This window comes from Colossoma macropomum, unplaced genomic scaffold, assembly GCF_904425465.1.
Source record: "Colossoma macropomum unplaced genomic scaffold, Colossoma_macropomum, whole genome shotgun sequence".
NCBI classification, from domain to species: domain Eukaryota; kingdom Metazoa; phylum Chordata; class Actinopteri; order Characiformes; family Serrasalmidae; genus Colossoma; species Colossoma macropomum.
Genome location: NW_023494794.1, coordinates 1,070,768 through 1,084,496, shown reverse-complemented (window position 1 = coordinate 1,084,496; position 13,729 = coordinate 1,070,768). Strand labels below are relative to the sequence as shown.

At 39.0% G+C, this 13,729-nt stretch overlaps 1 protein-coding gene across 1 annotated transcript; it reads left to right on the top strand.

Moving 5' to 3' along the window:
• The first annotated feature begins 289 nt into the window (after window positions 1–289).
• On the top strand, window positions 290–13,510 carry nup88 (nucleoporin 88). Its single transcript, XM_036579842.1, has 17 exons — window positions 290–531; window positions 1,423–1,592; window positions 1,778–1,903; window positions 2,092–2,178; window positions 2,857–3,033; window positions 3,900–4,080; window positions 4,613–4,763; window positions 5,665–5,763; window positions 6,123–6,213; window positions 7,701–7,805; window positions 8,016–8,174; window positions 9,049–9,174; window positions 10,764–10,829; window positions 11,238–11,318; window positions 11,765–11,891; window positions 12,692–12,810; window positions 13,155–13,510. The coding sequence occupies exons 1-17, from the start codon at window positions 298–300 to the stop codon at window positions 13,216–13,218; spliced, it is 2,163 nt and encodes a 720-aa protein (XP_036435735.1). The 5' UTR covers window positions 290–297; the 3' UTR covers window positions 13,219–13,510.
• Window positions 13,511–13,729: the final 219 nt, after the last annotated feature.

The window sequence follows — 13,729 nt, the reverse complement described above, 5'->3', positions numbered from 1 at the left end:
AAAAATGTTGAAACATTTTTAAAAAATTGTGTAATTCCCCTTTGCGAGGGGTAACAATGTCGCAGTGGTAGTTCAATAAATGAACATTTTAACAAAGCATAATCTGATTTAGCGCAGTGGATAAATAGAGTAAACAGAGCATCACAAGTCGTTTTGAGCGATAGTACGTCTCCGCAAATAATAACAAAAAACTACAATTCCCATGATCCTGCAGTGTTGGCGCGAAACCGTCAAGCACCTCGCTAATTGGTGGAATTTCCCGGAGTCATCGCCAAGCGACCGCCACTGACGAAAAACATGGCGTCGCTGTCGGGCGAGCGTTGGAGAGAAGAGCTACCCGGCCATGAAATTATTAAAAAACTACAAGATAGGCTTCATTTAGAGCCTCAGGGCACCAGCAGAAGAATAGCGAAGAACCTTACCTTCTGCGTGAATGGGGACTTTTTCATATGGGACAATGTAGAGAGCGTGTTTCATACAACAAACCTCCGGCAGCTGAACTCGGAGGAGGCTCTGGACAACAAATATCAGGTCAGAAACACCGCCTGAGTTTGTTCTGGGGAGACCTAAGGATGATGAATCTGAAGTTAGACTCTTATTCACTATCTTCTTCTGTTTTTCCGTTCTACCCCTAAACAATGTAGTAGTTACAGAAAGTAACTGCTACCACATTTAAGGTGGAACGGAAAGTGGATGAAAATGTCGCTCGGGGTTTAAAATGTAAGAATAGATTCTTCAGTACATATAGGTTAGGTTAGTCAGTTATATTGTTGAGTTTGTCTTTTTGTCTTAAAATTGAGTAGTAGCAAGTCGATGAGCAAGTGTATTTGAGTATGTAAGTAAAAATAATGTTTTTTTTTATATATATGTCTCTGTATAATATCTCTATAGATACCACACAGAAATCAATGCAGAAAGCACAGTTCTATAAGATATTGTCCTTAAAAAAAATTATATAAAACTGGCTTGTTTTTTTTTTCATTTATAACACCTGTCTGCATGTTGTGTAAAACATGCCCCTATCTTACATTTTGTTTCTTGTTTCTGTGTCCACTGCGCTGCATGTAGCTTTTTTTATGCAAACACTGTTTGTAGCCTCAGTTTACACACACATATATATATATATATATATATATATATATATATATATATATATAAGATAGATACTCTTATTTTGTGACTTCATGGATGCCAAATACATTTAAAACAGGCTGATTTGCTTCTATATATGTTGTGAATTGGGGAGTGAATGCTAAGTTCTGATGAATTAACGAAGTTTTACATCTAACATCAAGAATCAAGAAAGAACAGTTTATTACCTAGTATTTTAGCATGTAAGCTAGATGCACTAAATGTATTGTAACTCTGTTATAATATGCTTTGCCTTAAATATTTTCACTGTCTTTTTTGTCCTCTTCACAGACTTTGCTGTGTATCAACCCACCCCTGTTTGAAGTGTGTCAGGTTCTGCTCAGCCCCACTCAGTATCATGTGGCTCTCATTGGTCAGCGCGGGGCCACAGTGCTCGAGTTGCCACAGCGCTGGGGCAAGAAGTCAGAGTTTGAAGGTGGACGCCTTGAGATAAACTGCAAGTGAGTTGTGTTGAACAGTCAAACCATTTGACCATTTGAGTGGCTAGATCATAAGGAGCTCTGGAGCATTGAGGTTTTAGGCTAAACTCTAGAGGTTTTAGGGTAAACTCTAGCTTTAAGTAGTTTGGTTTTGTTGACCTTGGAGCCATACTCCTAATTCTTATGCATATTTTTCTTCTTCTCAGGACTATTCCTGTGGCTGAGCGCTTCTTCACCAGCTCGACTTCTATAACCCTGCGGCAGGCTGCTTGGTACCCCAGCGAGACAGAGGATCCCCACCTGGTGCTTCTGACCTCAGACAACACCATCAGGTAGCCAGAGGAGCTGTCCAAATGTGTTAACATGAAATGAAAGTAATTTCTGACATTGATTTCTTTTAAAAGAGTCATATATGCCAACTGAGTAGCATATATAAAGCAACAGAAGAAGTGTTAATAATGTTGTTTGGTGGTTTGAAACCATGGAGTGACTAATGAGGTGCTGATGTTTTTGTTTATAGATTCTACAATCTCAAAGAACCTCAGACCCCTGCCAGAGTGCTTCCTGTGTCTCAGTCAGAGGAAGAGACCAGCGTCCACACAAGAGGGTAAGAATGCTGGCTGTTACTCTAATCTGCTTTGCTGCTTTAGCTGTATAGTAGGTGCCGCCCATTGAAAAAAATAAAGCAGTACTGTGACTTAGTCTTTTTATTTTTGTGCTAATTTCTGACCTCATTGTGATTTGGTTTGATTAAGATTCTTCAGAAAACAATTCAGTGCATCATGAAATGTCAGATTTCATCACAAGCCAGTGCAGTTATTTTGGTGCATTTCATAATTAGTATGACTTGAGAAAATAGTACCACAGTGGTGGAAAATCGACTGTAAGAACAACCAAGCTGAGCTCCCAAGTGGCACTGCTGTCTGAGTATTCCTTATGAGCCGTATTTTCAGGAGATCTCAAGTTCGAACCCCAGCGATCCTCAGCATAATTGTCCTCACTTTCTCTGAGTGGGTAGGATGACTTTCCCTTTCCTCCATCACTCAGCGCAATTTTTTTTTTTTTAACAGATCAACAAAATGATTTTTTAAATGGGTCAAAATACACTTTGGCAGATGTCCATAAGCCTATAACTTATGTGTGGCAAACACTGATGGCAGTAAGTGTGTTTGCCAGTCAAGTACCATCTATCTTCAGAAAGTTAAATACAGTAAAAGCTCTCTTTTCCTACTTTTTATTAGTCAGGAGACATATAAAGTTTAATCTGGATGGTCTTCTCTTCTAGACGCTCCTACGCAGCCTCTCTGGGTGAGATCGCCGTGGCATTTGACTTTGGCCCACTGGTGGACGCCCCCCGCCAGCTAACCAGCCAGCGGCTTAAGGAAGACCTGCTGGTGTTCCCCTTATACATCCTCTACGAGAACGGAGAGACCTTTCTGAGCTACACATCTCTCACTCACACGTAATGCCACCCTTCTGCAGTAGTGCACACACACACTGCCTGTCTTCTTTTGATATTTGATTTTTTTTTTTTCAGTTAAGTGAGAAAACGTAACTGCAAACATACTGGTTTAGTTTAAATAAAACAGCTAATGACTAGTTTTACTAGCAACTAGTTATATTTTACTGTACCAGATATCTGTACTGGGCTGATATCAGCAGAAAATGCTGGATAAAATGTTAGAGGGAAGAACATGACTCTGGTCAAATCCTGTAAGAAGTCTAGCCTGAAATAGCACTTACTCACACTGCGTGATGTGATCTTGTTAGCTATGTATTTCTTCCTGTGGGGTATTTTGAATGTAAAGGTCCAATTTTAGTTAATCTTAAGTGAAGTGAAAAAAAACAGCGTATTTTACAGCTTAGTAGTTTTTAAAGAAAATTGTCCAATTGGCATCTCTTTCAGGCAGTGTTCAAGGTTTCAATATCAGTATCAAAAAGGAGAATTGCGACATCTATAGTTTAGTGTTTTTTTCTTTTTTTTTTCTTTTTTTTCTAAATAATGGTTTGTTTTCTTTTCCAAACTGTTGTTAAAGGCACACATTGAAACATTTTGCAATGGTGGTTTAAACATAAAATGCATGGCCTTTCAAAGTTAGCACTGACCCTAATATGGTCACAGTGCTTGCATGTCTGTCTGCCAGTAAACTAACAAAGAAAATGTGCTCGTTTATATTCAAAACATTTGTGTCCTCAAATGTTTGACAGGCAGTTTAGTACTGTTTGTCTTATGCCCTCGTATTGCTTTAATAAAACTGTATTTCCTATGAAGTCTTTCACATGTGCAGGGTTTTCATTGGTTTCTTTTTGTTGTCCGGTCTGTGTTAGTAATCTGGGGAAGCTGCTGGGTCCTCTGCCAATGTACCCTGCTGCTGAGGATAACTACGGCTACGACGCATGCGCTGTGCTCTGTCTGCCCTGTGTACCCAATATCCTTGTGATTGCCACGGAAACTGGCATGTTGTATCATTGTGTGGTGCTGGAGGCTGAGGAGGAGGATGATGGTGGAGTAAGTAACCACCTGCTCGCAATATCCTGCAATACTGATATAATATTGTTCAGTCATGTAATACTGTATTTATCTTACGGTTAGTGTGTCCATAATCTGTGCTGTAATAGTACGCTGTAGTGAAATGTTAAGTTATTGCTGTCAATAACAAAAGCACAGTGTGATTTTTGTATTCATTATTTCTCACTTATAGCTCAAAGTGCTGATTCTAATCTTTCCATCAATGCCGCATCTGTAGAAGAGATCATTATTTTTTGATAGTCTTGTTTTTGTAGAAAGAAGAAATATGTACGCAAATTGAATGTAAATGTAGGTCATGTAATTGGCTATGTATTATTAATGTGTATTTCAGAAATGTAAGCAAAATATCAGTAATAACTCATGTATAATACCTCATAATAATAATAATTGAATAGTTTCATGCAGTGTTGTAATTAGATTGTTGGTAATTTGTATGGTATTTCATTGATATTTTAATTATTTTCAGAGAGATTAGTGTCTGTGTTATGATGCTGTGTTTGTTTGTGTGTAGGCAGTAGAGAGGTGGTCTCGGGGCTCTGAGACCGTACCTTCACTCTACGTGTTTGAGTGTGTAGAACTGGAGCTCACTCTAAAGCTGCCTGCCGGAGAGGAGGAGGAGCTAGCAGAGTCGGATTTCACCTGCCCAATCAGATTACACAGAGGTCAGACGACCACATTAGAAAGTTCACATCCAATTTGTGGCTTTTCACTTAGCAGCATAAATCGCTGCTTGCATACAGTGTTATTGAATCTTATTGCTGATGAACCTATATTTAGTGATTTGCCATGAACCAGTGGCTCTTAACTCGCCCAAAGGCAATTACTTCAGAATTCCAAACAAGTTTATGAATAGCTAAATACTAAAAGACATACCTAAATACTAAAAGACATTAGGGTTTCTGGCCCACCTTTCTGCCTTCAGTTTAAGACAAAAACATATTTCTTATCGTTAGTGTTATGCAATCAATACTGGCAAAAGATTAAAAAAATGTACTTGGTTTTTGTTTCTTCAATTTAGTCATGGCTAGATAAGTCTCCTACATCAGCTGATAGATGTCTGTATAGGTTGATGGTGGGAGTTGCATGACCATCCTACCGACCCAGAGAGTTTGAGGCCCATTTTTATATATATGGGCCTGTAGCCTGCTCACTTAGTTAACCTTAGGATGGCTGATTAAGCTACAGATCCAAACACCACAGAATAGGTTTATTTTTTTATTGCTTGACTTCACTCCCTCAGATTTGAATCTTTATTATATAAACTTGTGTCTATGCTTTAGTGACCTAGAATCAAGCATGTTCTGTGGTTATCATGTCATAACAACACTATGCAAGTGCTATGCTGGAATAATTTTTTTTTTTTTTAATAATTTTGACTGGGTCTCAGATGCAGTACTTGTAAGCCTGAAACAACAGATGACTTGGAAAATAAAAGCACACTGCTGAAAGTTCAACTGTAGTACACACTCCTGACCGTTGAGAACCACTGCCCAAACCTCTGATATGAATGATTCCACATTGTCTGCTTGTTTCTTCTCATTATTGATCATTTCTGTGTTTCAGATCCTCTGTGTCAGCATAGATATCACTGCACTCATGAGGCAGGCGTTCACAGCGTGGGGCTCACATGGTTTAACAAACTCCACAAATTCCTGCAGTCAGGTCAGTGCTGCCTTTCCATCCAGTATTCTGGTAGACATTTAGGTGCTCTTAGAAAGCTTATTCCTGAATAGGTCTTCTTTTGAGATGCTTGAGACAAGAACGTTCAGCTCTAGTCCTGGAGCACCTCAGTTCAACATAGTTTGGTGGTTGACCTGCTTATATACACCTACTAAGCCTAATAATTAGCTGCTGAATTCAATTGGGTGTATCTGAGCAGGGGAAACAGCAAACTGTGCTGCATTAAGGCCCTCCAGGGGTCACTCTTGGCTCAAGGCTAAGACTTTGGCACTAATCCTAAGTAAGTGTAGAGAGGAATGTGCAGGATATTAAGTGGTGTGTATGTGTACATGTGTGTGTAGATGAGGAGGATAAGGACAGCCTGCAGGAGCTGGCAGCTGAGCAGCGCTGCATAGTAGAACACATCCTCTGCACCAGACCCCTATCCAGCAGGTAAATATGAAAAACAAAATTATAATGGCGTAATATCTCATAATGTAACATGATCGTGTAATGCCTCTTTCATAAAGTTATTACTACTGTATAAAGACTATAGGTTGCATCTCCAAACCCTGCGCTCCATATTTATTTTCTCTGCTCTAACAAATAGGGCTGGTGGCTTTGCTCAGAAATGTGAGAAAAATTTCCAGTAATTTTTTTTTCTTCAGATATTCATATTTTAAGTGCATTACTTTTCAAGATGCAGAGAAAACCCACATTTCAGACTCTATCCAGGCCACAGTACTGCAGTTTTAAGGCCTTTACAGGTGACATGAACTCACTGACCAATCTCTGTCATTGGCATGGCAGCAATCAAGATGACAGATCAGTTATATTCTAGCAGCTAGAACTTTTTCACAAATGTCAAACGGAGTAGTTTGTCCTCTGCTTCGTCACAAGTGGAGCTAAAACTCCAGAAGCAGCTCAGACTGATTTACATACATCTGAGCCATGTAGGAAAGCTTTCATAAAGTTTCAGCTCTTTATCATGGCGTTGAAACTCTCTGTCCTTCTTTTGTTTATCGCAAATCAAGAGTAGCTTGCCCATGGACACAATTTGCCCATTTTGTGAGGAGCTAAGGGTATATTTTTGCACTTCAAAGCATTCAGCCCATTTGTTGCCTATGCAGTGGCACAAACAGAACTGCAAAATGCTCTCAAAAAATTGCATTGCATCGGGTTTAGTGTGTAGTGGCCTTTAAGTGCTCTCATTAAACACCTTATTCAGCTCATCAGCTAATTAATGAGGTCTTCAAGAATTTAATTCAGGGTGTCAGGGAAGGGAAAACGTTAATCTCTGAATTGTGACCCGGAAAGAAAAACAATTTGGACATGCCTGGCCTAACAAGTATATAAATAAAAATTGACGAAATGGTAAGATGTGACTACACCACTGAATTCATTGCTATAGCCATGGACATTTTATACTGCTTCAGCTGCTGCAAGATCCAATTAGTCAGATAATTAATAAACTCTTCCTGAGTTGAATCAGATGCATTAGAGCAACACTTAAATATCGTCGCTGTCCAATGAAAAACATGTATCTCTATTTTTTGTGATTTTTACTTTTCTGCATCATTTGAGCTCAGCAGCTGTCCTTTATATTGTGTGAAAATTTAATGATGATTAGACCAATAGAAATGGTCCAAAATTGCTTAGAATAAAAACTTTTTCCATGAACTTACATTGAAAGTAAAGAATGTTTTTGCCCTCTCCTGTAAAGTTACCATTTTGGAGATACTTGTTTTTCATTGGACAGCGATGATATGCAGGACAGGTATACTCCAGGACCAGGTTTGGAAACCACTGGCCATCTGAACCTTTCGATTTTTCACTAAAATGTGCATTCCATGACTCAGAATGGTTATCATTTGTCGACATAGTATCTGTAAACAGTTGACTGTTACGTCTGCCTGTAGTTGACCATCTTTTTGTTTTAGTTTGCCAGCTCCAGTGCGAGGTTTCTGGATTGTGTCTGATCTTTCATTGGGTGCCACCATGATCTGCATCACCAGCAACTACGAGTGTCTGCTGCTCCCTCTGCTGTATGTGACCCCTTGCTACATGCTATCCAAGCATCTTTAGTTATTACGTCTGAGAAATATGAATGTCTGACTGTGTTACTACATGAGTAAAGAACTACATATACATACACACTTTTATTAACAGTGATTTGAGAGCAACTGGATACTAGTGGATTTAGTATAAAAACAAAATTTTTCATTGATGTGTTAAAATCCTCTTTCACCTTGTAGAAGTTCTATTCGTCCTCCATCTCCTCCTCTGTTGTGCTCCCGTGTGGGGCTGGGCGAGGGGTCTGGGAGCTCCCCCCTGCGTGGACTGGCCGATGACTCGTTCGAGCAGCACATCAGGAACATATTGGCACGCAGCTCCACCAACCCACTGATGCTGAGGTAAGACGACAGCAACAGTTTCCTGAAACTACATACAAAAAACTGTCTACTACATGCAGCCTCCTCACTTCAAAAAAGCCTCAAATCATATTTTTGTATTTGTCTCAGTTCTGCAACTTTTTAAAATTGCTCTATACTGTGGAAGAACAATATTCAATTTGTTTATTACCGCAGTACTAGCTTTAACAAATATATCTAACAAAGATATCGCAGAGGGCTACAATATGCAAATGAGCTTCTAAACAATTACTTTTTTTTTTTAGTTAGTGTTTATACTGTGTGCTACAAGCAACGTGCCAAATTACAGTACTAGATGAGTGTTTCTGTTGCTGTTTTAATAAATCAAGGATTCATGTTCTCCAGCAAACATGGGTTGATCCCCAGCAATGATTCAGCCATCCATATTTTCGGAGTCCAAGAGAGCATTACTGACCTCACACTCTCTGGAGGAGGATGGCCCTCCCCCTCCCCCATCACTCAGTGTGATGCTAGCCAATGAAGACTTCTGTTAGCTGACATAACAAAATTAGCAGTTAGTGTTTTCCGCCAAGCGTGTTAAGCTGTCCAATGACATTGCATTAGCTGTAGTTTGTAAAGATGCAATGATGCTGACACGTTTTATGGAGGGAGCATGTGCTAGCCTTCACCCTCCCAACTTGGTAGCATCATGTGATAGGGAAAGACCTAGCTAGAGGGTGGAATTGGTAATAACTAAACTGGGGGGGGAAACTAGACCAAAAAAAATAAATAATAAAAAACAAGAAAATATTTCAGTCAAAAAAGTGCATTTTGATTTATAATATTCAGGTAAGCTAAGCTATAGTTGAGGTGCATTGTGTAGTTTCAGTGTTTCATTATTGTGTGTTTCTTTCAGGTCGGGGGATAAGGACTCGTCCTCTCCCACTCCAGAGTGTTTGCAGCTGCTGAGCAGAGCCACACAGGTCTTCCGTGAGGAATACATACTCAAGTTGGACCTTGCCCGCGAGGAAATGCAGAGACGGTAAGGTGTTACATTTGCAAACACACAGTGCAACCAATGAATGAAAACTAAGGTTGTCACGTTATCATGGCAGCGTGCCACCCAGCAGCTTTGACTGTCATTCAGTATCGGCTTTTATTCAGTATTAAACATGTTTTCATGTTAGTTTTATGTAAAATTATAAGAAATTTTATGTAGTATATCTTTTAGGAACTTTAAGGGGGAATTACACCAGTGTCATTGTAGAACCCAGTGTCATGTTTTGATGTGAAGTTGTTTATTGTAGAGAAACTTACAGATACTGATTTCTTTACAGTTGTGGTGATGGGAACCAGGGGTCTTGATGTCTACAACACAAATACAGCCAGTTCATTTACTGTCCAGAATGACCAACCTTCTTTTTTATAGGCAGTGTTAATAAGGGTAAATTAGTGGTAAATCTGAAAAGTTTTATTTGCCTCACAACACCGTGTATGTAGCTCTCTTTTTTATATATAAATAAGTAAATAAATAAAAATACTTTTTAGGTCAAAATATTATGTCAGACTATCTTAAAACAGTGTACCTGAAATCAGACAGCATGTTTATAGCAAGAGCTGGGTAATATGGTAAAATATGAAGTTTTTGCAATACATAATATGTCAAATATTTTATCTGCGATCTGTTAAGTTGGAAATGACAAAATAGTGCCACATAAAAAAAAAAAATCTATATAACTATAAATTCAGTGATTTAGTATTCCCTATTTGACATACTACGCTGCACTAAACACACATGAACAGGACTAATTATGCTCTTTTTTTTAATCAAACGTGCAGTTGGGAGGTTTTAAGTACATTCATAACCATTTCATGTAATAATTTTCTGTAGCTTTAGACATTTAACACTTCAGACATCTGGTTCCTGTCACCACCACTGTGACAATTCTGAGTCTCTCTAGAGTGGAGCATTTCAGATCAAACCACTCTGAATGACTTTGTTCAAATTGTAACCAATTTAATTATGCAGAAATGTCAAAGAATAAATGGAGTTCACCTTTAAAACGGCACTAGAACTGTTGTTTTGCTAAATATGAAAGTTGCAGTACTGAGTCAGTAGGGATAAAACATGCTAAAAATGGTGCTTCAGCTGCTGCAAGTAATTCATTTAGAAGTCTTAAAACACTTGGGTTGGCTTGGAAGGGAGTTTTTCTGACTTTATGGGCCTTTATGAATTGATGCCACAATATTGGGCTCAGAAAGAGGGTCTGGCTGGATGCCCAGGTACTGAAGGCGTTATTCACAATGCTGTGAAAAATAACTGTGTAGTATTAGCATAATGGATAATACCATTCAACAACACACAGAAGATAAAAGACTTGATTCCCCTTCCAGGCAGCAGCCACACTGCTGTACCAATAAGAGTCATCAAGATAAACTCGTAACGCTTCATTAATCAAACTTAAGTAACGCTGCTTTACCGTTTCATTTCATTGAGGTCCTCTTTATGCAGAGGTTTTGCTTTTGCCTGCGGTTGCTGTGCTTCAGTACAGCAGGGTTTGTATTATAAGCCTCATTGCTTTAGTCTGGCTCTTTTGGCTGTGTTTTAATACTTGTCTGTTTGTGCCACAGAGTCAAACTGCTGACGGGTCAGAAGAACAAGCAGCTGGAGGACCTGGCACTGTGCAGGGAGGAGAGGTAGCCACCACACTGCCTGACTGAAACATCTAACGAAACAACTCAACATCAGCAATATAATATCCTCTCACTCTTCACCTCATAAGTTAGATCTCCTGCCTGCACAGCTGTGTTTTATTTTCATATCCTGTCTTCATAACGCGAGCCATTATTATTCTGTTCACGTCTAATGCCCTAATTCAATTAAGCGAGAGAAATGTGACGATACTAAAAATAAGCTGATGTGCTGCAGGGCTCTTTTTAATAAGTGGGTCATTTACTGTGCAGTCAACAAATAAAATGCATGAATGCCCTTCGTTTACATGCAGGCATCAGCGTTGTTTCACATAGAGTGAGTTTCATGTTCCCAGCAGCAGTCACGCAGCAGTAAACATTGTGTGTTTTGCTCGTGTTGTTTGTTTTGAGCAGAAAGAGCCTGAGGGAGGCAGCAGAGCGTCTGGCTGACAAGTACGAAGATGCCAAATATCGGCAGGAGGCCATTATGAACAGGTTCCTTTGCTTTGCAGTGCACAAACTTTGTCTCTTAAAATGAAAGTGTCAACAGTGTTTTCTTTTTTTTCCTAGACTGCTTCTTTCCATGCTTTTTAGCTGGTTTGAATTTGATGGTAAACTAATTGCCCAGAGTTTTCCATGTGTTGAATATTGAATAAGCTCTGACTAATATGAATATTTAAAAAAAAACGTTATAAAGGTAGTGCAATCACACAATGCCAGCCTGGCTAACAGTATTAAAAGGCCCATGGCTCTTGATACTGTATTTCGCACCCATGGGCCAGTAGTTGCTGGCTTTTATAAAAGAATTGAAAGTTGTTTTGTTCTCCCATAGAAGCTATTCAGTTATCTATGTCATTTATCTAAGCATTATAATATACTATATTCTATATAATATATAATCTTGCACTGTTTATCTCTTCTGTAAAAATCTGTGTGTGTAGGATGAAGCAGGTTCTGGGCAGCCTGCGCAGTCAGCTTCCTGTGCTCTCTGACAGCGAGAAGGACATGAGGAAAGAGCTGCAGACCATCAATGACCAGCTCCGTCACCTAGACAACAGCATCACACAGGTCGGCTACCCTGGATGTAGAAAGGCCAACTTTCTATTTTGTGTTTCTGGCCTTTAATTGTGTGACAGTAGACTCAAATCTCACCAGCCCGTAAAGAAGAAGCAGCATCTTCTGTATGGAAATACTTTCAGCATGAATAGGCAGAAATGTCAGTGCATTGCTTTTCCAGACTTCACAAAAAATGAATTAAAAACGAGCTGGTTTTTACAGCTTAGTTTCCATATACGGACTGGAGAGTGAAATGTTAAGTGTTAAAATGCTGCTACATTCAGCTGTTTTTAGTAGAGGAGGGCAATATGGCAAAAATCTAATATTGCAATATTTTAGGAGATTTTGGTAATTTATTTTCAGTCATTTGATCAGTTGGAACTGAGAAAAAAAGAACCAGTGCTACATTATAGTGCTACATTAAAAAAAATACTATCAAAAACTGTGAACATTATTTTAAATTCAGTATTTGGCATACTGTGTTCTGCTAAATCCAGTGAGACTAATTTTGCTCTCCTTATAATGACACATGCAGTTGGTCAGTGTCTACAAGTGCTGACGAAATCCATATGTTCAGGAAGGTGTAATGTAATTGTGACAGTTTTATCACAATAACAACGTCAGATTGCCCTAGTTTTTATTAAATAAATTAACTAACTACAGTGTTTTTGTGATATGAGCCCTTTAATTAAACAGTGCAAATCAAACATAACTCTGAAATTTTGAAAAGAAGGCAAAATCTCCCAAAACGTTTGATGGACAGTGTTCGTTGGTCATCAGCTCACCTTAAGCGTGGTGAATTGTATTAACAGGTCAGCATGAAGAAGGAGTACCAGACGAAGCAGATGGTTAAAGGCTTGTCTCCAGCTCGACCCACCATCACGCTGAATGCCCACCAGAGGAAGTGTATTCAGGGTGTCTTGAAGGAGCAGTGAGTGCACAAATTAACATTCAAATGTCCCCGTTAACATGCCTCCATCAGCGTGTGTTCAGTTCATTTGAAGTGACTGATTACACTAATGGAAGTCTTACGTTGAATTTAGTTGATCCAGCAGTGAACATCATATCAATACAGAATATTACATCCAGATAGTTATTTCCAAAGTAATAAACTGAGCTGAAACATATTTTAATCATGCGATGTTCACATTGGAATTGAAGTCAGTTCAGTGCATCACTTTTCTGTGTGTGTCCTGCTGATGGGGATTGTGACGCTGTGGTTTTGGCTGTTATGTACAGTTCATTGTGGCTTTTTCTGTCTCTCTTCTCTATTAGGGGTGAGCACATCGCTGATATGATGAAACAAATCAAGGACATCAAGAACCATTTCAGTTTCTGAAAAGTGACCAGTGATCGCTGACCACATCCACACAAATCCACTTATGAACCCACGTTACAAAACCCACATAGGAATATGTTGCCAAATATATTCACAGTACAATGTATTTGGTCCACTGTGCTCAGATAACAGTACAGTCATTTCCTGTTAGGGACAGTGTCTTATCTTGAACTGTCGAGAGGGTATCCTGAGGCCATAAGACAAGCTGACACTTCCCCATACAAGCAGATTAAACAAGTTTTTATACGTTTTGTGCATCTCTTTGGAGAATAAAATGTTTTGTATATTTGAGGATGCTTTGTGGTCATTTCTGGACGACTGGTTCATCTATGAAAGAGAAATGGCACAATAGCGCCTTTTCTTTTAAAGTACAGGTACTGAAACCTGCTGATATTGATATCAAGAGTTTAAAATGTAAAATAAGGTAATTGGAGCACTTTCACTTAAAGAGGACTTCCACCAGTTTTTAAAATTTTGGCAGAATTAATGTCGGTAAGAGTGGTTTGATGTG

Excerpts from the sequence above, each read along its gene's own strand:
- nup88 (XM_036579842.1), top strand. The coding sequence starts at position 298 with ATGGCGTCGCTGTCGGGCGAGCGTTGGAGAGAAGAGCTACCCGGCCAT. Across the intron at positions 1,593-1,777 it reads CGCCTTGAGATAAACTGCAA|GACTATTCCTGTGGCTGAGC; the intron begins GTGAGTTGTGTT and ends TCTTCTTCTCAG. Across the intron at positions 9,175-10,763 it reads CGCGAGGAAATGCAGAGACG|AGTCAAACTGCTGACGGGTC; the intron begins GTAAGGTGTTAC and ends TTTGTGCCACAG.